The sequence below is a fragment of the Paecilomyces variotii genome (assembly GCF_004022145.1).
Source record: "Paecilomyces variotii strain CBS 101075 chromosome Unknown C8Q69scaffold_5, whole genome shotgun sequence".
Lineage (NCBI taxonomy): Eukaryota > Fungi > Ascomycota > Eurotiomycetes > Eurotiales > Thermoascaceae > Paecilomyces > Paecilomyces variotii.
The window spans coordinates 1,099,191-1,121,918 of record NW_021167144.1 but is presented as its reverse complement, the minus strand read 5'-3'; the positions used below and the strand labels follow the sequence as shown (position 1 = coordinate 1,121,918).

The window sequence follows — 22,728 nt, the reverse complement described above, 5'->3', positions numbered from 1 at the left end:
GGGTCGGCTTACTAGGACGAACCCTTCTCTTTAACCTCTTTATATTCTTTCTCTAGCCCCGTTACCAGGGTCTGTTTGTTTGGATCTCTCACTTCAACCGTCGACGGGGAGCCATTGCAGCTTGGCAAGTGCTAGTTCGTCTGCTGCATACAAGCAGTCACCAATCACTCGTTGATACCTCTATATAATCTTCAATTCGGGAACCAGGCAGGACCTTGGGAATCACTTATTATTTTTTTTTTGGCGCACCTTGGATATCCATCTTTCGAGATCCATAAACGACCGGACGAGCGCATTCATACTACTTCAGTGCCGTTCGCTACGACGCCTATCATACTCACGTTTCGGAATATATACACATAAACGCCTTCCAAAACGGCCGTCCAGCACTTGATCAGCCTCTTTGAGGCTCTTGATTCAGAAGCATCTTACGCCGCCAAGATGCATAACAACAGCCGGAGCTTTCGCGCGCTGTCGCCGTCTCCAATGACAGACATGGATATGTCTCTCAATTCGTTCACATTCGCTTCCCATGCGCGGACAACCAGCGATTGCTCCTCCGTGAGCCCGTCAAGCTCCCCTATTTCGAGCCCTACAGCGTCTCCTAAGACGAGATTTCGGAGCTTCACCCGGAGGATGCGTTCCCCCAGCTCCACGACTACGGACTCGCGCAGCCGCAGTGGCAGTGGCAGTCCATTCACCCTGTGTTCCGCCATGTCTCGCCGCCCATCTGCCTTCTTTCTTCGCCGTCGCCCCTCTGCCGTCGATCTTGCATTGAGTGAGGAACGCTCCCGATGCGATGAAGATACGGTCGAACGAACAGGCCTCGGTTTGATGGAACCCCGTCCCGTCGACCCAGTTCCGACTCCGATGGGCTTCGCTGCGGATATCTTCGGTGATATGGACAGTATGTTGAAGGCGACTCCTGATCTTCCAATGCGCCCTCAGCAGCCCCGCTTTGTTCTGGGTGGTATTTTCGAGGTGATGGAAGGACGCGCATGAAGAAGAATACAATGAAGTCCGGACTTTTCGCACAGCGAAGGTATAATGTCTGATGGGTATATACAGATCTATATATTTATATAACGTGACCAAGCGTGTGTTGGTGAGGAGTTCTATCTAGCGATATTAGCTACATAGAAATCGCTCCGTATTTCAGCAGTTTTCTCTTTCGTTGTTAACGGCTGACTTGTTTTATTATTCTGGTTCTGATTCTGTTTTTACGCTATGATCTTCATGTTCCGAGCGAGCGCTGTCCTTTTTCCAGAGTTGTTCGTATCTCTTGTTCAAGGAGATGTTATTGACGTTTATTCGCTCATGTGACAATTTCTGCCATGGATAATGGATGGAGTTGATTTATTTATTTTTCAACGGGAGTATAGAAAGTATTCTCCATCTGGTCTATCGAAACTATACAGTTGACATCTGAAAATTAGATCCAATACTTTTCCTCCGTAAGTAATACTGAAAACTACCATCTCTCATTTTTATGGTTACATGTCCACAAAAGGTGCACTGCAAAATTCAATCCGTTTCAACCTGAATCGTCCATGCGCAGTGGCCAAATTAGCCGATCACAATAACTTTCGTACGGTTTCAGGGGTTCCATTTGCCACTCAAGACTCGTGGAACTAAGTACGAGACGCAGGAAATTTGTTCAACTCTTTCTTTTCCCTGCTATGTTCTAGTAGTAGATTCCTTTCGGAAATGAAGAGTTAATATCGATCTTCTTCAGGAGTTAGTTATAAAGGCTTAAAATAAGCCCAATTATTATAGGAATGTGGCATGCCAAGATTAGTTAATTGATTGGTTATTAAACCAGTCTTGGACTGAACTAGAATAGGATACAGTAGAAGTAGAAAAAAAAACTCAAAGTGAATAACCCCGTCACGACGGGTCTTGGGGGGAAATAATGGAAGAGAGATATGGTGCTCCGTTTTTTCTTGCTTAGAGTTAAGTAAGTAAGTATGCTTTCTTCCTACTTCAGAAGTAGTAGTATCAATCAACCTCCACAAATAACAACAATTCAATTCAACACCTGTGTAGAAGAAAGAAAGGAAAAACATGATTGCTTGCTTGCTGTGATTGAAACTTGCGCCGATTTTGCATCGTTGTATGTCTTGCTGTCAGTTTTGTTTTTGTTTTTCTTTTCTTTTCTTTTCTTTTCTTTTTCGGCTTGTTTCCGGTGTTGGAATCCGATGCATGACTTGAGATGCAAAATGCATGCATGAGATTTAGTTAGAGAAGAAAAAAGGCGGACTAAACTGGGACCAAACAAACGCTAATAATCAGCGACTTTCGGACTTCGATTCCGAAACAATGACATTTTCGCTAATGTAGAAACTTGCGAGACTGTGAGACTCTGTATGAACGTAGAGTGAGAGATCTGCTGATCTGCTCTACTTAGTCTCTTTTCGTTCTTTTTCGCTGTGTAGGCCACAGCTGGCCACGACAATTGGGCTCTCCACACAGACACTTGACGGAGTTTGGATCGATTTGGTTCCTGTTCTTCTTCTTCCTGGTATCGTCCCAGCTTGGGTTGTAATCGAAGGTCAATTCCGTCATTGGCGGAATATCTCGTAATGCGAAGAACGCAAGGTCATACAGACGCTCGTCTCCATGGTGGCGAGACACGGGGAACATCTTGCAGTTCGGATTGCAGGAATGGTTCATGAATCGTGTTGGGGATCCGAATTTCTGGCCGTCGACGATGTAGATCTTGTTGTCATTTACCAGGAAGTCGAGCGAGAAGAGATATGATGGGCTCTTTTGAGTCTCTGCAATCATCTCACGTCTGTCTGCTGAAGCTTTTGTGATTACTTCGCCGAGATAAAGGTCAATGAATTGACCTGCTCTGATGTGGTCTGGGGAACGTAGGCCTAAGAATCATTATCGTTAGCATTGATATATCTGTGATCTTTGGGCCAGGGAATGGATATATACCGAATCCTCTGTTTCCCGTGTCGAAGATGTTGAACCGGATAGTCCTGCCTCGTTCGACGACGCGGTTCCAGCAATGTCTCGTGCAGGCGCAAAGGGGCGTACATTCGTAAATCATCGCTGAGCGTTTCAGAAATCCTTGGTTGAGGACGTAGGTCCCGTCACGCAGAATATCATACGGGTTGATACGGTCGTCAGAGTCGATCTCTTGAGAGAGACAGGTACATGATTTCATATCGCAGACAATGCCGCAGTCACATCCTGCATCGAAGGATGCATCGGCCTTTTCGACACCACCCCGGATTTTGTACGAGTTTATGAACTCGAAGTTCTCGGGAAAGGCGCTGTCCTCCTTACTGAGAGTCAATGTGACAGGTGGTCCTCTGATCCTTGATAGCTTTGCCAAGAGGGTCTTGGGCACTCCATCCGCAGGTGGTTCCTGATACTTCTTCTTCCTAAAGAGACCAGGCGGCATACTTGAGAGGCTTAGAGGAAGGATATCAGAGCTGCCATGTTTGTGCTTAGGATAGGCGAAGGACGCCTTAGTCTCCGCATCATCCACAGGGTAGTGTGTTTGAGACAGGCCTAATAGAGTATCTTGCTGGGTCTGAGGTTCATCAGTTTTCGTGATTGGCTTGCTGTTCCATGGAGGCAGACTGGCGCGCTTCTTCCTAGGAACGGAACTATCGGACTCGATAGAGAAGACATCATCAGTGAACCGAGGCACGACAACATCGAACTTGCGAGGTTCAGACTTGACGACGGATTCTAAGTCTGTCTCGGTGTGGTGAGAGGGGAGAGAGTTCGGATCGATGTCAACATGGCGGGTTGTAAGATCAGACTTGAGACTCGAAGTCTCAGAAGTGAGCTCTGCCTTGCGTTTCCGACTTTTTTGCTGGGTGAAGAGCGATAAAAGCTGTTCAGAATTACCCTTCTGTTTATAAGAGAGAGATTAGTTTCATTTAATGTCAAATTTATCTTCGTATAACCAGAAATCTCGGCCTTTAGCAAGATCATAACATTAATAGAAAACACTGAAAACAAACAAAAACATTCTCAATACATATAATATTACCCCTTTTTAAAAAAAAAAAAGATAATCTTAAGGTATTTATAACAATATAAAAAAACGTTATAAATTTAATAAATGTAAAATTTCCACACGTTTTAATTCCAAGAAATAGAGAAAGCAAGCTGTAAACTTACCTGAAGCTCCTCATCCGAGTCCAAAGTCAGGTCGATAAACATTTTTGCGCGTCTTAGCGCCCAGCTTAATCTCCTAAAGGTCTTTAGAATAGCTAAACCCCATGAGAAGCTTAAGATAAAGGTATTTGACAAGTTCAAGGGTTAAATCAAGTACAGTTAGCAAGTTGCCAGCAGTTAAGTGTTTAAAGTGAAGCTATTTTAGTGCTTTAGTGATAAAGGTTTCTGTTTCTCTTTTAGTGAATAATGTTTAGCACGTGATTTTATAAGTGAATTATTCTATTTTCCTTTTTTTTATTATAATAATTAATTATTATTTTTAATAAGAAAAGATATTATTAAAATTAAAAATTATTTATAATTTTTTAACCTAATTTAAATAATAAAAAATTGTTGAGAATACCTTGCCTATAGGTCACGTGATATATTACCTGCAGTCACAGTATAAATTAGAGCTTTTAACTCTTAAGACCTCAGGAATAAGGGTTAATTTATCCGCTATAATAATATCGATATATAGCTTAGAATAATTTATTCAATAGGCGGTTTAGAGCGTTCTCCTCGCTAAGCAGTAAAGGGTAGTAATTATCTATCTAAAGACCAGTTTTTGGGCTTTCCGGTAAAGATTAAAATAGCTAAAGGTATACGAATAATTAGCGTTATAATTATCACTTACTATCTAGGGGCGCTAGGCGCAAGATATCGAGACCGCTGCTGAAATATAATGTAACTTTAGGTTCTTATATAAACCCTAGTTCGTAACTAAGGTAATAATTTCTATACCTAAGTGCAAGAGTCTATAAGCTCCGTAGCCTCTGTGGGTTGCTAGGCTCAACTACGTCTTAGGCGTAGTTATTGCGGTCTTTTGGTGCAGTGGTACCTGGAATCCAGGGCATGTGATATAACTGGACTGTTTGCTGCCTAGTGTGCAGTAATCGGTCTCGTGGAAGCCTTCGCGAGGAGGTTACCAGCCGATTGTCCTATTGTTAGTACACTCCTCGCTGTTTTCCCTTTTTCGGTTCCATCATAAAAGGAGCCATAAGAGACAAAAAAGAGTGGTACCAGTTTCTATTCCATTAAGCACCTAGTCTCTATAGAAACCGGAGTCCTTACAGGTAACTAACACCCGCTGAAATATCTAGATACGCAGATAGTTAGTTTCCTATGTTCCTAGACTGGACTAGTAAAAAAAGTATATCGGTAGGCACTGCTCGCAAGCACGGGTATTTAGGCGCATTAGAGCCTTCCTGAATGGTATATCGGTTCTTTCTCCTTTAATAACGATACACGAGCTCATTTCGATACACCTACAAAAGCTTCAAGTCCTCTTTTCATACAATTTCCGCGTACGGTTTTACTTTCCCCGCCTTATCGTCCCAGGAGAGATACAATCATGCATCTTATAAGTTTAATGCTCACTGCGGGTTTGGCCAGTATGCCTATTATTGCTGCTTATCCAACAAACAACTTTACCAGTAAGTAGATTCTCCACATTTTAGCTTTCTACTAGCATCCATCTCCTGGATTATCAACACTAACACTTCCTGTTCTCTCTCTCCCCCTCAGTACGAGCAGACGATGCGAGCGAGCAACCCTGGCCCGACAAGCAAGCTCAACCTCCGGCCAACCCACCTGGGCTAGATGACTGTTACTGGGAAGGTCACTGGCCGTTCTGCATGTCCAAGTGCGGTCACGGATACAAGAAAGTGAAGCAGGATGAGTGTGGAGATGGTCACTGCTGCTGGCTCGGCAAAAAGACTCTTTGCTGTATTATTCCACCTGGGTCAGCCGCAGAATAAACAGTACCCTATCTCAGGCTGAATAGAGCCCTACACGCTTCACGGTTACTTGCACTATTGCATATTGCATATCTATAATGTTGCGCTAGCGCTCAATAATATATTACTATCGAATAGTCGTGCTATCACGCTATTTGATAAACTTATACTATACGGAGTTAAATAACACACTGGCATTTGTCCCAAACTATCCTCTGGGTAATACTCTTGAAGCAATATGGAAACTAGCGGAATCAACAGAGTGCCTAACTGCTTGAGCAGGCGGGTTACGTACATAGGGGGGCAAAAGAATCTACCATAGGATTCGTTTTTTTTTTTGTTTTTCGGCGACAATCTTTGGACGGAACCTTATTTGTTTCAGCACTCAAGGCAGGTACCTAGGTATCTTCCACCCTGGCACTCTCTTTTACTATTTACGTCGTAACTTTGCCCGTTTAAGGTCTTGGGAAGAGTGAGGTTGAGGATCGCAAATTGAGTTCCGGATGAAAAACTCTCTGCAAGGGTATGTTTCTGCGGCTTCAAGTATCACAGGAGACATACATACTGGCTCTGAGGACCGATTATTAACACCAACCTTTATACGAATTAGTTATAGAAGGACACCAAAGAATCCAATAGATTAACAATTGACAATAATAATAGTATACCTAACAATAAGCACTAGAGACCAACTAATAGAGGCCAGTGACACAAGCTAACTATGTCAAGTTATTATTATTTACAAAGGATCACAAATTAGGGCGAAATACTATAAACTAGGAAGGATCGAATGGACGTTGTTAAAATGCACTTATATGTAAACAAGAAAGAACGGCTTCAATTTAGGTTTAAACTCACGAGCTAGATACGCTTATTGATTAGAGGAAGCTGACTAGGCTAAGCTAAGCCCCGGATACTTAGATAGCTTTCGATTCCCCTATCTAGGACAAAGATTAAGCTGAATAATTGCCAGTTCAAGGGGGTGTATCGGCACATAAAGCAAATACCAGGTAATCTGCCAATGGAATACTATTGCGAACGTGAATTCTTCGATATGTGTCTAGAAGGTCAATAAAAATAGCCATGAGACATGAAGCATCTAAGCTAGTATGCATACGAACTGCCTTTTGAAAAGACGAGCAAGAATTGCTAACTACTCGCTCAAGTGAGGATAGAAACAACCGAAGTAACCGAAAAAAAAGGTCATGGAGCAACACAACGATTTCGGCTGGAATAGAGTAAGGGGTTGGATGAATATTTTCAGAAGCGGGTTGCACTTCGAAAGAATTAAGACAGTGTATGTATGTGTGTATGTATGCTTGGTCCGCAAGGAAGCGACCGCAGGGGCTTCGAAAATGAGAAGAGACAAAAGGCTATCGTAAAAAAGGAAATGCAGATCGTAAACACCCAGGACTAGTCAATACTGACGGGAATGTAGACATGACCAATATCCGCAACGCTTGCTCGGTCGGTTTAATGTACACGACAAGAGACCATAAAAAAGAAAATTTTGCAGGATTAGAGAGCTGCGTGGATCGAATCTGATCGAGATCAAGAGGGAAAGGCGGGTGGAGAATCAGGTCTCATAAGAGCGCTTCTTTGCGTAACCACACAGTATCCGCAGACGAAGTAGCTTAGAGTCTGAGTCCATCCAAGATTCTCTTGGCCATTTCTCTGTACTGCCACATGCCACCTGATACCTTCTTGAACTGGATGCCATGCAGCGAGAACAGGGGAACCTTAACGATAAGGATCTCGAATCGAAGAATCAAGTTCTCTCCAGTATCGCTCGTCACTCGTGTTGTAGTCTCGCCGACAACGCGCTCACCCACAACGACGTTGTGGTCTCGAGGCGCGACGTCGTCATCAGACCCATCAGAGTTACTCACAAAGCTTTCATCCGGTGCTCCATGCGATCTGCGTGGAGTCCTGATGGATCGCCGTGGCTCTTCTTCGTAGCTGCGCAGTCCACCGAAACTGATGCGACGGCGGTTGCTGGAGACCTGGCCTTGTCGATCCGGGCTTGGAGGTCCAGTGTCCACAACACGCTCCAGGTCAATGCTGGGGGCATGACGGCAACTGAACCCTCCTTTGATCTCGACATACTCCACTCCAAGCTGCTTGAGCACTCGGATGATATCCGCACGGATGAAGGATAGTGGCTTGCTGCTAGTCGTAGACACGCTAAACAGACCCTTCAGAAACACGGGCTTAGACAGGTCTTCGCCGTCATTCGCGCTCTCTAGGGCATTACCTGCCCCAGAAAGCTCGGCATCGGTCTCCTCAGGGACGTTAGCTTCCCGAGCCTCTTCACGCCTAGCTCGCCTGGCCTGTATACTTTCGCGTCTGGCATGACCGAGTGACTTCGTTCTGCCAGTGTGCGTGCGGGTTCTCGGCTCCTGGGGGGGCCGCTGGTCGCTGGGCTTAGCTTTCTGACCGTTTACACTAGAATGATCAGAGCCACTGGTAAGAGGAGGTTCGTTCGCAGATGTGTTGATAGGGTCCGGAGGCGCTCTGCGCGTACCCCGACGGGGTCGGTAATCTGCTGAGTTAACACTGGCGGATCTTTCGAGGAACTTGCTGGAGCGCGAAGCTGGATCCCCAGATGCTGCCGTCCTAAGGAGATCTTGATGCTGCGGTTGACTACCGGCGTTATGTATGGTAGTCGGGGACGGTTCCGCTCGCCTGGTTCTTCTGACACTGAAACCTCTGTTAGGCGGAGAGGCCAGATCCGCGGGAGCCTGAACATTCAGGGTCGCTCCATGCGGAGCACTAATCTTCTCTTTGTCAAGATCGCGACTGCCCTTGACACGCCTTGTGCTTAGGCGCCTCAAGATACCCGCTGCCGTGCTCTCTTTCCTGACGGGGGTCTCTGGCTGGGGCGTCACAATGGCAGGAGATGGCGGCACAGCGTTGTCGATGCGCATCTTGTTGACACTTTCTTCGAGTTCGCTATCTCCGTGGGTCCTAGCACGAGGGCGAGCCCGCCTGCCCGTGTCCTTTTCACCAGGGATCTCATATTGGTTTGTGTGTGCGGCTTCTGGCGCCGCTAGGTCAGGCATTCTCATAATTGGTTCACTAGCACCGTGGGTAAGGCTAGAAGCGCCAGGGTTGGATTCTGCCCGTTCCTTTTCCAGCTTCTCTTTGGCCAGATAATAGACCGATATCAATGGGCTATAAGCGTTGAGGGGATCGTTTCCCAGCTGTACAGCTTCAACGGAAGGCGTAGAGAGAGTATCCCTGCTGGCGGAGTTCCGACGCTTGTAAAAATCGAACATGCCTCTCTTCTTCTCATTTGTAGGGTTCGCAGTCGCCTGTTCTCGGAGATTGGTCTTGACGGCATGTTGGTACTCCTCGGATTCGATGACCTTGGTTAGCTGGGCGGTGATGTACTCTGGCGAACCGAATTCGAAGCCTGTCATCTTCTCGATGACCTCGGGATCTAGGGGCAGCGAGAGCGGCTCGCGGTAGGGCAGATAGTTCTCTGGAGGGCCACTGTAGCCCTTGGTCATCCAGGGATGGTTCATGATCTCGGCCAAACTCGCTCGTTGCTTGGGATCAGTAACCAGCATGCGTGAAATGATATGGCGGCACTCTACACTGCATTAGCGATAGTCCATCTAGACTAGGAGTAAAAGAAAAAAATGGATGACGAACCCGTTGTGAGCCCCTGCGGGTATTCCACCACACCCTTCTTGATCTTCGCGTGTAGCTGCGGCATACTCTGGTCGTCGAATGGGACCTTGCCGCAGACCAAGACATACAGAACAATACCGAAACTCCAGACATCCACCTCCGGTCCAGTATATTGCCTGGCCTGGAGCAGCTCCGGGGCTGCGAAGTACAGACTACCGCAAAACGTCTTCAGATGGCCTTTTGGGGAAAACAGGTTGCTGAGACCGAAGTCGATGATCTTGATGTCGCCAGTCTTGCTGATCAGGATGTTCTCGATCTTAAGATCACGGTGCACGATACTGTTCCGGTGACAGTAGTCCAGGGCGCTCGCAATCTGACGGGCGAATTTGCGCGCTTGCTTCTCCTTTAGCTTTCCATGGGAGATGATATAGTCCAACATCTGGCCCCCGTTGACATATTCGAACAACATGTACCAGTGATACGTCGTTCGCACCACGTCGCGCATTCCGCAGATGTATGGATGGTTGACCAGGCTCACAATGGCCGCTTCTCTCGCGGTGCGAATTTCCTTGGACCGATCCGACCTTTCTGTATCACGGCCGCTGCGATGTTCTTCTGCCGCCTGTCTGGGAACAATCTTAATGGCCACCTATCGTTTGCGCGTCGCATCGTTAGTCCCCGGGATCAATAGGAAAGAGCATCATCACCCTGGTCGAGAGAGAGAGAGAGAAAAAAGAAGAAAAAGAAAAGAAAAGAAAAAGAGTTCCACAACTCACCTGCTCTCCGGTCTCCATGTTCTTTGCGATTTTGACCTTCCCCATGCTTCCAGCCCCGATAGTCTTTCCCAGAGCCCAGTGGCCCGTGGGGGTCGTAATGGTCGTTCGACGCCTCGGCTGGGTGGCATTGGCGGGGACTGGAGGAGCGGATGGCATCGCAGCCTCAGTTGCTACGGGGCCAGCCGCAGCCATGTCGACACTTTTGCGCGGATAGCTCTGTCGAGAGGAGTTTCTGTGATGAGATCCGTTCCGGTAGACACTCGGAGGCCGCTCTTGGGAGCGGTCCCTGGAAGGATCACGGCGGGACGACGGAGGACGAGCAACGTTGGAGGTCTCGAAATCCCGACGAGCTACGTTGTCGAGAGCCGCAGGGTCCGCGGCGGAGCGACGGTCATAGGAACCCGACCGCGAGTTCGAGCGATGGTGATGTGAAGTGGTGTAGGATGGCGGCGGCCTGGTAGCCACGCTTCGAGTGCGGTGGGGAAGATCCGAGGAGGGTGGAGGATGGTGATGATGCGAGTGGGAGCGGGAAGACGTGGAGTGGCTGCGAACGACCGCCGGCGACGGAGAGGATGCAGCCGTGGACATCACGATCAAGCACGGCGTTGTTGTCCCAGCGGAGACGTTGAGCTTTGGATCACGCCGTTGGTTGAGCTATGGCGCTTGGGGGATCGATCGGGGCTCGAGAGAGAGCCAGGAGGGACGATGGACAACGACCGGTCGGGCGCGACGGCGGGGAAGAAGGAGGGAGAGAGGCTTGCTGGCCGAGGGAGTTAAGTTATTATTAGTTAGCAGACGGCGGCTGCGAACTGCTGGCGATGCTGGGAGATGCTGTGAATGAGGGCCTGTCAGCAGCAGCAGCAGCAGCAGCAGCAGCAGTAGTCTAGCAGGAGACTCCCTCTGGTGAACAGATGGCCTGCAATGAGAGAATGGCCCGAAGGTTGGCCGGAGGGAGAAGATGGCTGGAGATGGAGATGAAGATGGAGATGGAGATGGAGATGGCTGGTGGCAGTGCTCACAGTATACTAGTAACTAATCAGTTAACTGAACGGAGGCCGCAAACAGGCCCGTTTGCCGTAATTATAAATTATTACCCACCGCAGAACTGCGGAACTCCTCGCAGCTTGTCGATCCAGCGAGGGACAACGGGGTCTGGGGCGGGTTCCTGGAGGCGCTAAGGGGAGGGAATAAATAATTACGAATGGAGATTTAATTAATTGGATTCCTTGGGAGCGTTGCTGAGGCTGGGGAAGAAAAGCAATCGTCAACCAGGGTCCAGGAAGCGAGAGAGTAACTCTAGCGGAGAAACAAAACAGGATTCAGCAAAGAAGCCAAAACACAAAGAAAAAAGAAAAGAACAGGAGCATCGATCAATCAGATAATTGATTATTAGTTAGACAGTAGAAGAGTAGAGTATGCCAGCCTTTTATCTGTTCTCAACCGTCCCAGATTGGGCTGGACAATGGATCAGCTGCCCTGGGGAAATAAAATAATAATAATACTTGACTCGACTCTACTACTACTCTGAGCAATGGGAACTAATCACTAATAACTAATTAACTAATTAATTAACTAACTAGATACTCAAGAAAGAAACCAAAGACAGAAACGAAACATCCAGGTGCGTTGCCACATGAGCCGGCCCCGTGGCGGTGCATTTCTCTCCTCTTGGACTCTCTTGGACTCTCTTGGTCCGCTCCGACGTCAGCATCTCAACCGGCCAACTCCCCTGACAGTGCCAGTTGACCACCTTAGCCCCGAACTGACTGCTCTTCTCGATCGCTGCCCCAGATCCCTCCTGATTACCGACAGCTCCAGAGATCTGGGGATTGCCTCCGCCTGACGTGACGGAGCGGGCCTTCTCCCGTGCATTCGAGCGTTCCAATCGCGTCAACGAAACCAGACCACCTACCGTGCCCGGAAGATACACCTGCTGTCAACTGCTGGTTCTGAGCAGCAGAAACAAAAAGGTCACTGTGACCGTCGATCGAGAGTGGTTTTCCAAATACAGACTTAGGGAACCGAAATTCCGCATATCGAACCCGCGACGCCTTCGGTCATGTGCCATCATGGCAACCAAGAGATCTCGAGCGGCCTTTGAGGCAGATCTCCAGGCAAAGCAATCTCCCTACGCATTCTACGGCACCCCACTGCCGCCGCTCGACCCCGACGTGCGCGACGATGGATCCTACGTGCCCGTATGGAAGCAGGAAGTGACGGATGACCGGGGAAGGAAACGTCTCCATGGCGCCTTCACCGGTGGTTTCAGCGCCGGGTGAGCTCACGATTCACAGAGGGCTCGGGACAGCAGACTAAATGTGGACCGTCTAGGTATTTCAACACGGTAGGCTCCAAGGAGGGATGGACGCCTGCCACCTTCGTCTCCTCGCGGCAGAACCGCGCCAAGGACTCCAAGCAGCACATCCAGCAGCGGCCCGAGGATTTTATGGATGAGGAGGATCTCCGGGAACTGGAGGAATCGAGACAGCTGCAGACCGCGGAGGGCTTCGCAGGTTTTGGATCGACGGAACTGGACCCCACCCGCCGGGGCGGTCTCATGGACATCCTCAAGACGACGGGAGAAACGATGGGCGTCAAGTTGCTGAAGAAGATGGGCTGGAGAGAGGGCCAGGGGATCGGACCAAGAGTACGCCGGAAAGCCAACCTGGGAGACGAGGACGGCGGCCCAGAGACGGAGCAGGAATTCCATTACTTTGCGCCGGACAACCCGCCCATGGTTGCTTTCGTCACAAAGACGGACCATAAAGGCCTAGGTTTCGAGGGAGGGCCTCGCTTAGACTCAGGGTTGTTGAAGTCCCACGATGCTGCGGATGAATCGGACGAAGACGATCCATTTCATGCTCGACGTCTAGCCCTCAACGGAAGGTCAAAGGAGAAGAAGAAAGAGCCCAGGCGGGGCGGATTTGGCGTGGGAGTCTTGAATGATACGGGTTCTGATGAAGATGATCCTTACTCGATGGGCCCGCAGATCTCCTATAACAGGACTATTGGGGGGGATAAGAAAAAGAAGAAAGGTTTGAAGGCTGACAGCAAGCCTGCCATAACGTCCGCGAATCCCCTTGTCAGCACGAAGCCCGTCTTCATCTCCAAAAAAGCGACCACTGCGAAGAAAGCGTCCGGTTTTCGAAAATGCCACGACGGCCGTCTCCCTCTTGAGGGATTCCTCCTGGCTCAGGCAATGTCCAGTCTGTCTCTCTCACATGAGAAGAAATACGCCCCCCCTGAGATTCCTAAAGATTGGAAATCCTCCAAAGCACCCTTTGCAAAAACAGCTACAACCGACTACGTTTCGACCGCAGAAGCCGCCAAAGCATCTACATTGGACCCCACTTCGAGAGCCGCAATACTGGGCGAAGCTCAGCTACCTGGCAAGTCCATCTTCGACTGGATGACGCCTGAGGCTCGAGAGCGGATTGTAAAATTGACAGGGAAAACCGATCTACCACCTGCCCTTGGAGAGAAGGCACCCAAGGGATTTGAGCCTTCTGAGGCACAGAGGCGGAAGGACCTCTGGGATCTGGTTCCGAAGTTGGACAAGGAGGTCGCCGCGCAGGCTCTCAACCGGGCCGTCGGCGGTTGGATGCCCTACTCTGAAGATGAAGCAAAGAGGGCGCGCTATCGAGCGTTTCTCGAGCTGCGCGCCGGTCTGCGCGACAGTCTTCCGGACCGGACTCCCGGTGTAACGATTGATGACTGGGCTACCGAGCTTCGAGAGTTCTCGCGGGCAGCAGAAGTATTCAAGCCCGTGTCAGGGTTGATGGCATCAAGATTCACGTCGGCCCGCTCCGACCCCAGAGGCACATCGGATTCGACTGGGGCATCCGATGCAGATTCGTTACTCAGCAGGCCAGCAGCCAAGCCGGAGGACCCTGCGGAAGCAGCCGCGAAGATTGGCATGTTTGGGCCGATGACGCGAAGCACGCTATCGTTCTATCCATCTCGTCTGCTCTGCAAGAGGTTCAACGTGAAGCCGCCAGCCCATGTACAGGTCGATCCGGGCGAGTTCCCCGGAGAACGAGACGTCTCCGCTGGTGGTCGCTTCCAGTCAGCAGGATACCAAGCGCCTACAGGCACCAAAGAACTGGTTTCCAAAGACGTGATGAACCAGCTCATGCTAGAAGCTGGCGGTGGCAACCGCCTCGTGTCTGAGGCAGAGCTGTCCACGCAAGCACCGCCGCGCCAGCCGGTTATCGTCGAGCCCGAGCGCAACGACGCTCTGGAAGCCGAACGACCTGGCGAAGCTGTCTTCAAAGCGATCTTTGGCAGCGACGACGAAGATGAGGAAGAATGAGTTCATCGTGTCAGATCAGTGTATAGATTTAAATCAAGATATGATTCCCAAGATCTTGAATATCATTAAACCCAACCCACAAAAGTCCATGCAATGGTCTAGAATAAACTATGGTAATACATGTTACCCACTTTTACCATGCCGGTCTATTCCGCATGCGACAAATTAGTCGACCATGACGATGTCAGCAATGACTGAGATCATATTATGTCGAGAGCTATTATATGTTTTAGGGCATGGACAGGGGTGATTATCACTGAGAGACCCGTTATAATTCTTTATGACGAGATACGGTTGTCGAGACTTCCATAGAGTAGTAGACCGGTGTCCCACGCGGTTCAATTCAATTCAGTTCAGTTCAGTTGAGGTCTATAGGATGGCTCGATCGAAATACCAAGATAGGAAAACAAAACATATCGATATTAATCCTATCATTATGTATTATTTTCTACCGATTTATCTAGTATTCAAATTTCACGTAGCCCGTTCTCTATTAAACGTGGCACAAATAACCTCGAACAACTCCTTGCAGAGACCGCGATCTGGCTCTCGGCTCCTATCGCCCAGGATGATCTGCCGGATCGAAGGCGGGGGAGGGGAATCAATAGATCTCCTCCTTGCAATAATCACAAGATGAAGGCGTTTCGCTAACGGTCTCTACTTAGTACTTACCGACTAGGTACTATCGAGCCAGTCTACTCTAGACCTCCCGCTCAGATCGCTGCCCTCTAGTAATACTTGATCACTAAGGGAGGGGTAAAAGGGAGAAGAATGACAAATTGACAAGGGGGTGTTGTTCTCGACCTATCTATCTCCTAATAATGCATTCAAGGTGGACATTTGTGTGTATGGACAGGAAATAGTAATACTGTAATAATAACTCTCGCAGGCTGGATCTTTCCCAGAGCGTTGTCGTACAGGTTTGGATAGGCGATTGTAGGTAGGTCGCGGTAGTTGACTTACCTAGGTAAGTTAAGTAGTAACACTGTAAGTAACTATACTCTTACTGAATTTAGTTATCTTAGTACAGTCAATGGGTCGAGTGGAGAAGGGACAAAGACAGCTTCCTTAGTTGGAAGATGTACTGGAAGCCACTGGAGGGCGAGAATAACTAGTTAGACTGTGATCCAAGGGACAGCATCGAGTTGATCCCGGATAGAGATATTGGCCTTGTTGATGATATCTTCCTTGGTGGAAACGGACAGAAATCACAGACGATAAGAAAAAAACACATCACGCTGTCGTGGACAAAGTGGGTTTCCGACTCTATCAAGCTTTTTCTGACTCTGTTCTGACGTTTTGGCGCCGAACGGGTCTCACCGGCATCCCGGCCTGAGGACGAACTGCCTGGAAGGAGTTCCTGGACGGCTTTTTCGGGATCGAAGAGGATAATAATAATGGACTAGCAAGCAGTTCATACCTATCTATGTGAAACGGAGAGACCATCAGCCCATCCACCTTGGGATGTTCTGCTTCTTCTTCTTCTTCTTCTTCTTCTTTTTCTTTTCCCTCGTCTCTTCTACTCTACTCTACTCTACTCACCGACTGCCCGTGCTGGCCCCGACGATCCCTCTACTGTAAGAACTAAGAAAGAGAGGTCGCACTGATCGCAAGACAACTTCCAATACACTCACTGACTGGATCCATCTCCTCTCCACCCCGTTAGACTAGATAGTGTGCACTGCAGCCACTGCTTCCTGTGCCGCGTACATGGACGCTTAGCACCGATCATTCGATCCACATATCCTTCGTCTTCTCCAGCTTTCTTTTCAACTCCCGCAGCTCCTCTGTCCACGTTGCGGGACATCGAGGTGCCTGACACCGGGGCAGTTGGTCTCGAACAGGATGCAAAATGGTAAGTAAGCTCATTATCATTAAATATCTATTGGAGCTGGAATGCGCTTCCGTCTTTCTCGTCCGTCGGTCGGGGAAGCACGCCCCTCGCTCGTGAGAATGGATCGCTGTGTTACCCAAGCGGTCACGGACATTCATTTGGGCTTCCCCACCGGTTCAATGCGATGAGCAGACAGCGTTCCAGTCTCTGCGCTCTATATATATATTTTATTCAACCAAATTCCGGGGGGTCGTATGCCGTCTCTGCAGCAGTGTGGTGAATGCAGCGCTTCATATCTACGATAACTAACTTGGTATGTACCCAGGGTTGCTGCTTCTCCTTGTTCTCGCGTGACGATGGCGCGATACCTTATTCCGCTGAGGTAACGGAAGAGCATCCTCATGGAGATTCCTCGTCTCCCACAGTAAACCCTATCACCGATGCGATCGTCTCAGAAGCTGCTGGTCGACACCGTACGACCGGCGCCGCTACCACGACCACGACAGTCCGTCGTCGAGGAGCGGTACCGCTGAGCGAGCATTACAATCAGCCAATCCGCCCGCATACCTGGCGGAGTAAGCGACGCACATGGTCGCATGCACAGTTGGCGCGGGAACGACAGGAGTTCTTCGAGACGAGAGTGACCGGCCGGCAAGAGGTGTGGGCAGCGCTGGCGAGCGCTACAGCGTTGATGCGCGACGGCGACTTTGCGACAGCACAGAGTATCATCGATGCTGCTGGAATCACGGTACCCACGGGAGACTTATGTGAAGGCTGTTATGACGAAACAGGCGCACTGTACCGCTTGCCTCAGTGCATTGTCAGCGACCCGGACAACATCGTCGACAGCCCTGCCGATGGAATCGACAATGATGCGATTTCCGATGGAAAGCTCGGAGCAGACGAGGCATCAGAAGATGAACTGATCCCGGATGATATTGAGCGGCGCAGGGAGGAGAAGGGCAAAACGAGCGAACGCGATCTCATCAAGGTCAAAGCGCGACTAAGTGATAGGGAAGGACCTGATCTTACTATCTCCATTGGGAAGACGCAAAGCGTCGGACTACTGGCCCGCAAGGTGCAGGGAGAGGCCGGGGTATGTTTTTTTGCCGTGTTCTCGAGTCCCTTGCAGAGAGTAGTGTATGCTAAAGTATAATGATATATTACAGATTTCCGGCAGACAGCGAGTTCGACTCGCATACCTGGGAAGAATACTCAACGAGCACGAGAGTCTCACCGATCAAGGGTGGAAGAACGGCCATATTGTGAACGCTTTAGTGGTGACACGACGCTCGATATCATGACAGTGCCAAATCTATGGACTGATTATCAACCCTACCTTCATCTCATGGACATTACGCAAGTTATCATCCCGGAACCAAAGTCGGACGTGCGCGATATAACGACCTATTCGAAGAACTGTTCTGGAAATGTTATCCTCCCCATATTCTCCCCTCTAATGTTTTTTGCTGGTGATCTATGTCGTGCAGTCAACGAAACTTCTGAGCTCTCGTTCGGGTCATCTCTGGTATTTTCGCTGCCATTATCGTGGGCTACGATACCTATCACTTCCCTGGAAGCAACCTCATCCAGTGTCATCGGGCATCTTGTCTCGTTCTACTTGCCAGGGATGGTCGAACTTTACTTCGAGTTTGAACATGACGCTTTCCGATGCTTATTTCCTATTTCTGCACAATACCCTGTTGTTTAACTGGTCGGTTACTATGATGTTGCTGTCTTCTGCATGTTCTTCCCAGCGTATACGCTTAATACGCCTGTTCTCTCCGGGGCCGATGGTGTGTTTGGCTGATGTTATGAATGGCCACAATTCGAATCATCGTTAACTATCGCATACATTCTGGATGGAAACCGATAATCTTTATTGACATTTCTACCATGGACATCTATATAATCTTCGTGGAAATTGTCGTCTTAGGATCTCGTGGGTTTAAAATCTGATGCGCTAAGACAAATGAAGCCCCATAGTTACTGGACCTCGGGATGGTCTTGTATGTAGGGCTATGTCAGCATAATCTGTTGTCGAATGTGATAATTCTGAACCTTCAGGTCACTGCTTTTATTATTACGATCTTGGTCGGGTTCACCATTCCTTCATTGATGATAATCGCTCAGTTCGGCTATAGATCATCCTCCCCGCGGGGCCCGACCCGATTAAGATAAGTTTAGCGCTGAGCAAACAGCACAAACACCCAACTCTCCGAAGCGCTGCGCGGAAAAAAAAGTTCTGGGATCTCGAAATCTTTATAGAAAAGTCCATAGAATTGCCGACGTGCGATAATCTGGAAAAATTACATTTGAAGAGATATTTCCTTTTCTCTCTCTTATATTCCTCTTTTTTCCTTTCCTCTTGTCTTCCATCGGAGCTAAGTAGGTCTCGCATTCATTTTCAGACCAAAGACCGCATTCGATTGATTTGACTATCGCGGAGCTACGAAGCAACGATTTCCTCTTTTTCTTCCTTTCTGGGGAGGGTAATAGATTAGAAGGAGGAAAGAAAAGCAGATACGTCGCCATGACGGATATTCAGAAAACTCCCTTTGTGAGGGAATTGGCGTCAAGTGGTGAGTTAAATTTGGGACTCTCTCTACTTATCTTAATATCGACTCCGAACGAGAATTCCATTCAGTTCAGTTCATACGAGTCTCTAAAAAAAAGAATCGTTGCTCTTTTTTCTATCCTTTACAGTTTTATCATCACTCTTCAAGAATATCGTTACTAATAACCCTCTTTCGCAGACCGCCGCACAAGAGACAAGGCCCTCGAGTCGCTAACAATGTTCCTGAAAATGAAGACGGGTCTATCACTCGTGGATTTGCTGAAAGTTTGGAAGGGCCTGTTTTTCTGTATGTCTTCCCCCCCTACTCAAGAGAGACACACACGCAGATAGAAAAGAATAAACTCAACTAACGCATTCACCCCAGGCTTCTACCACTCCGACCGTCCCCTAACACAACAATCTCTCGCCCGCTCTCTTTCCTACTCTATCGTCCCCAGCCTCCCTCACAGCACACTGCATCGCTTCCTACGCGCTTTCTGGATCACTATCGGTCGGGACTTTCATAAGATCGACCGCCTACGACTTGATAAATACCTCTATCTGATTCGATGCTATGTGGGCGTGGCATTTGAGGTCTTTATCAAGAATAATAATAATAAGTCCAGCACCAAACAAAACAACGACAAGAAGAGTGCCAATGGAGAAAAGGATAAGAAGAGAAAGCGCGACGAGGTCAGCATGACGACGGAGAAAAATAAAAAGAAGAAGAAGCGCACAACAACAAAGACTGATGCGAATGGAACACCAACCCACGAGGAAGAAGAAGAAGGAGAAGAATCCACCAATCTCGACTCCCAATGGACAGATCTCGAATCCTACATCTCCATCATCGAAGAAGGACCCCTTCACCCTCTCAACTTCGACCCGAACGAACCAACTTCCACATCCATCAACACCGACTCTGACGTGACGATGCCTCATGGCCCTGACGGTCTGCGATACCACATCCTCGACATCTGGCTCGACGAGCTCGAGAAAGTCGTCGAAGTCGAAGACCTCGATGTCGACAGCAGCAACAACAACACAGATGGTCCTACGAAGAGACTAAAAGGTGATATCCCCATGGAGTTGATCTTGCGGCCGATGCGGAAATTGAAGGCGGAAAGTCCGACGAAGACGGTCCGCGAGCGCGCTGGAGAGGTGCTTGAGGATGATCGGTTGGTGGAGTGGGGTGTGATTGAGAGGAAGAAGGGTTCGGATGATGAGGATGAGGAGGAGGATAGTGAAGAGGAGTGGGGTGGTTTGGGCGATGATTGAATCTCTTGAATTGAATCGATACCTTGTATGTTTGATAAAATTATCGTGGGATCTTTCTTTCTTTTTAAGGATGTTCACTGCAGAATGTCCCGCTGAACAATGAAAAAAATACTAGTAATTCTTTGCATACGAGAAATTGATAAAATTCCACGGCCACGCAAAACTTTCCGTCCGACTCAGTGTATTTCGACACCTTACATCGATAATACTCGTTGACCCCCTATGATTGTAGTAATCCTTGAAGACAGCACATTATACATGTATTAGCAGACCCAAGGCTGCAGAAATTAGCATTATTAATACTCTGTCACACGAATGCTGCCCCCTCTGAGTGGTATGGGAGGGAGTCCAAAGACATTAGTTATACGTCGGATAGTATACAAAAGTATCGATAGAAACAATGCTACAGTCAACCCCACAGGTGAAGGCTAGGCCTCTTAACCAAGCCATTCCATCTTCTGAATTCCGTTTTCCTGGGTATCATGATAACGCGAACATAAACACATGAGACATCTTTCACGCTCGGGATCCTGCCTATTCTTACGTCTGTGTCCCCGGAGGGCCCTTCGCTTCGTAGGCCTTGCCTGAAACCGAGAGCACGGTCCCTAGCCCTTTGTGAACTTCGACCTGGATCGGGGCAAAGGGCACTCTCTCTCCGTCGATACTGATGTATCCTTCGGTCTGCTTAGGGACCAGCCGGTAGGCAGACACCTTGCGGAAATGTGCCTCGGGAATATCAAAAATACTACCGTCTTCAACTGCCAGCAGCATAGAGAGGGACTTGAGGCGAGGAATGGTTCCGTCAATGGTAACCAAATCCAATAGGCCATCATTCGGGAGGGCAGCGGGGAAGAAGTTGGCATCAGAAGACATCCAAGCCATATTGCCCGCATAGAAGTTCCCCATCGTCTCTCCTGGTAGGCGCTCCCAGTCATCGGGAATCTCGTCGTTCACGGTCCCGTATCGAAGAGGAGGGAGGCCTTCCGGCAGCTCTTCAACCTCCGTATCGGTGAGTAGCCGCGGTTCCTTGTGTACTTCCGCGCGGTAATGATCCTTGATGGCTTGTTTGTCACCAACCTCCACCTTGACGGCCACGTCGCAGGGCCAGACGGTTTTACCCATCAAGCGCACCAAAAAGCCATATGTGAATCGATGCGGACCCATCCATCTGATGTTGTCCGTCCCTAGATCACATTCTGCCACGATTCCGAATGATTGCGACAGGAACGAAAGTGTTCGTGTGTCGCCCTGAGTTATAGACGCCAGATCCAGTGGCATCCGCTTTCCTTTCACGATCGCCAGGGCGGCCAAGCTTACGCTGGGAGAGCCATAGAGATTCATGGCCATTCCATTTCCGGAACCAGACGGTATCATACCCACAGCAACTTTCGCCAGTGCTTCTCGTGCGTTGGGCTTCTTCGCCAGACCGTTGAAGATCTCGTAGGGCAATCCATCGCCGGAGCATGCCACGACCGCATCGTACGCGTTGATGTCCAGCTTCTCTGCAATATCGGTCGCGTGTCCGCGGTGAGTCGTCGTCTGCACATCGAGATCGCAACCCGCCGCAGCTAGGATAGGTTCTGCATAGCGGGAATAATACGTCGGAGCCATTCCTTTACCACCAAACGGGTTTATCAAGACCTTCAGCTTCTTCTTGGGCTTCGCCTCTCCATAGGAGAGCTGTAACAGCTTTTCCGCCCAAGTGTCCGCTTTCGACTTCTGCTCCAGATCGATCGGGTAGTGGATATAGCCAACAGTGACATGGCTTTTGGACATGGGTTCCGCATACGTGATGGTGATCTCGTTCTCCGACACGTTCGCCGACAGGACATTATAGTAAGGCACGGTCTGATTAGTCTTGCGTTCTGCGAAAGTTGCCGTTAGTCAGAAACTGCCACACCAGATCTCGATCCTCCCGGTACGACGGCCGAAAGGGCAATCCGGTAGCCATTATGGAAGGGGGATCTTTACTACGTATAGATAGCAAACCGCAACAGCGGCGACGTGCCTTATTGGCGTCTCCTTCATCTGTTCCAATAAATATTGGTAAATATCAAGCTCACGCTTTAAATGACAATAACACCGCAGGAGGATCAATCAACACCATGCTCCAGACATACCTAAAACCGTGAGAGCATCAGTTCCCAGCGTCAAGGTTGCATGTTTCCCCACCCTCAAAACAGCGTCGGACTTGCACGATGGCGGTTCCGACGGATCCGCGCTGGAGGCAAAAGAGCCACCATCCGCGAACGGATTGACGATGGCATTGTGGCTGCCAATAGTCATGGTGGTGATGACCGGCAGGCTGGGGGCATTCTAGAGTACAGAACGAGAGAGGAATAAAGGCAGGAAGAAGAGAAGAGAGAATGGCAGAGACGGTGAAAGAATACTTATGGTATTACACGCAGGTGGAG

General features: G+C 49.0%; 8 protein-coding genes across 8 annotated transcripts; 5 read left to right on the top strand and 3 right to left on the bottom strand.

Moving 5' to 3' along the window:
• Positions 1 to 441: 441 nt before the first annotated feature.
• On the top strand, positions 442 to 1,002 carry C8Q69DRAFT_507042 (hypothetical protein; the record flags this gene model as incomplete). Its single annotated transcript, XM_028632850.1, has 1 exon — positions 442 to 1,002. The coding sequence occupies one exon, from the start codon at positions 442 to 444 to the stop codon at positions 1,000 to 1,002; it is 561 nt and encodes a 186-aa protein (XP_028485357.1).
• A 1,232-nt stretch (positions 1,003 to 2,234) lies between these two features.
• Positions 2,235 to 4,333, bottom strand: C8Q69DRAFT_264243 (histone-lysine n-methyltransferase, suv9). The gene is made up of 3 exons (XM_028626727.1): positions 4,147 to 4,333; positions 2,944 to 3,874; positions 2,235 to 2,879 (listed from the first exon to the last, which is right to left on the bottom strand). Exons 1-3 carry the CDS (start codon positions 4,186 to 4,188, stop codon positions 2,404 to 2,406), a joined length of 1,449 nt encoding a protein of 482 aa, XP_028485356.1. The 5' UTR covers positions 4,189 to 4,333; the 3' UTR covers positions 2,235 to 2,403.
• A 1,077-nt stretch (positions 4,334 to 5,410) lies between these two features.
• C8Q69DRAFT_467079 (hypothetical protein) lies at positions 5,411 to 6,112 on the top strand. The gene is made up of 2 exons (XM_028630604.1): positions 5,411 to 5,618; positions 5,710 to 6,112. Exons 1-2 carry the CDS (start codon positions 5,537 to 5,539, stop codon positions 5,940 to 5,942), a joined length of 315 nt encoding a protein of 104 aa, XP_028485355.1. The 5' UTR covers positions 5,411 to 5,536; the 3' UTR covers positions 5,943 to 6,112.
• Positions 6,113 to 7,555: 1,443 nt separating this feature from the next.
• C8Q69DRAFT_486653 (putative serine/threonine protein kinase Kin1) lies at positions 7,556 to 10,921 on the bottom strand (the record flags this gene model as incomplete). The annotated part of the gene is made up of 3 exons (XM_028631924.1): positions 7,556 to 9,516; positions 9,579 to 10,206; positions 10,334 to 10,921. The coding sequence occupies 3 exons, from the start codon at positions 10,919 to 10,921 to the stop codon at positions 7,556 to 7,558; spliced, it is 3,177 nt and encodes a 1,058-aa protein (XP_028485354.1).
• Positions 10,922 to 12,304: 1,383 nt separating this feature from the next.
• On the top strand, positions 12,305 to 14,785 carry C8Q69DRAFT_263989 (hypothetical protein). The gene is made up of 2 exons (XM_028626724.1): positions 12,305 to 12,608; positions 12,665 to 14,785. The coding sequence occupies exons 1-2, from the start codon at positions 12,403 to 12,405 to the stop codon at positions 14,643 to 14,645; spliced, it is 2,187 nt and encodes a 728-aa protein (XP_028485353.1). The 5' UTR covers positions 12,305 to 12,402; the 3' UTR covers positions 14,646 to 14,785.
• Positions 14,786 to 16,425: 1,640 nt separating this feature from the next.
• C8Q69DRAFT_263992 (ubiquitin domain protein) lies at positions 16,426 to 17,960 on the top strand. Its single transcript, XM_028626725.1, has 2 exons — positions 16,426 to 17,575; positions 17,649 to 17,960. Exons 1-2 carry the CDS (start codon positions 16,760 to 16,762, stop codon positions 17,781 to 17,783), a joined length of 951 nt encoding a protein of 316 aa, XP_028485352.1. The 5' UTR covers positions 16,426 to 16,759; the 3' UTR covers positions 17,784 to 17,960.
• Positions 17,961 to 18,601: 641 nt separating this feature from the next.
• Positions 18,602 to 20,476, top strand: C8Q69DRAFT_264011 (putative ribosomal RNA processing protein). Its single transcript, XM_028626726.1, has 3 exons — positions 18,602 to 19,061; positions 19,236 to 19,343; positions 19,422 to 20,476. Exons 1-3 carry the CDS (start codon positions 19,013 to 19,015, stop codon positions 20,312 to 20,314), a joined length of 1,050 nt encoding a protein of 349 aa, XP_028485351.1. The 5' UTR covers positions 18,602 to 19,012; the 3' UTR covers positions 20,315 to 20,476.
• Positions 20,430 to 22,457, bottom strand: C8Q69DRAFT_467067 (putative sphingosine kinase). The gene is made up of 2 exons (XM_028630603.1): positions 22,286 to 22,457; positions 20,430 to 22,179 (listed from the first exon to the last, which is right to left on the bottom strand). The coding sequence occupies exon 2, from the start codon at positions 22,088 to 22,090 to the stop codon at positions 20,855 to 20,857; it is 1,236 nt and encodes a 411-aa protein (XP_028485350.1). The 5' UTR covers positions 22,091 to 22,179; positions 22,286 to 22,457; the 3' UTR covers positions 20,430 to 20,854.
• Between the last annotated feature and the right edge of the window lie 271 nt (positions 22,458 to 22,728).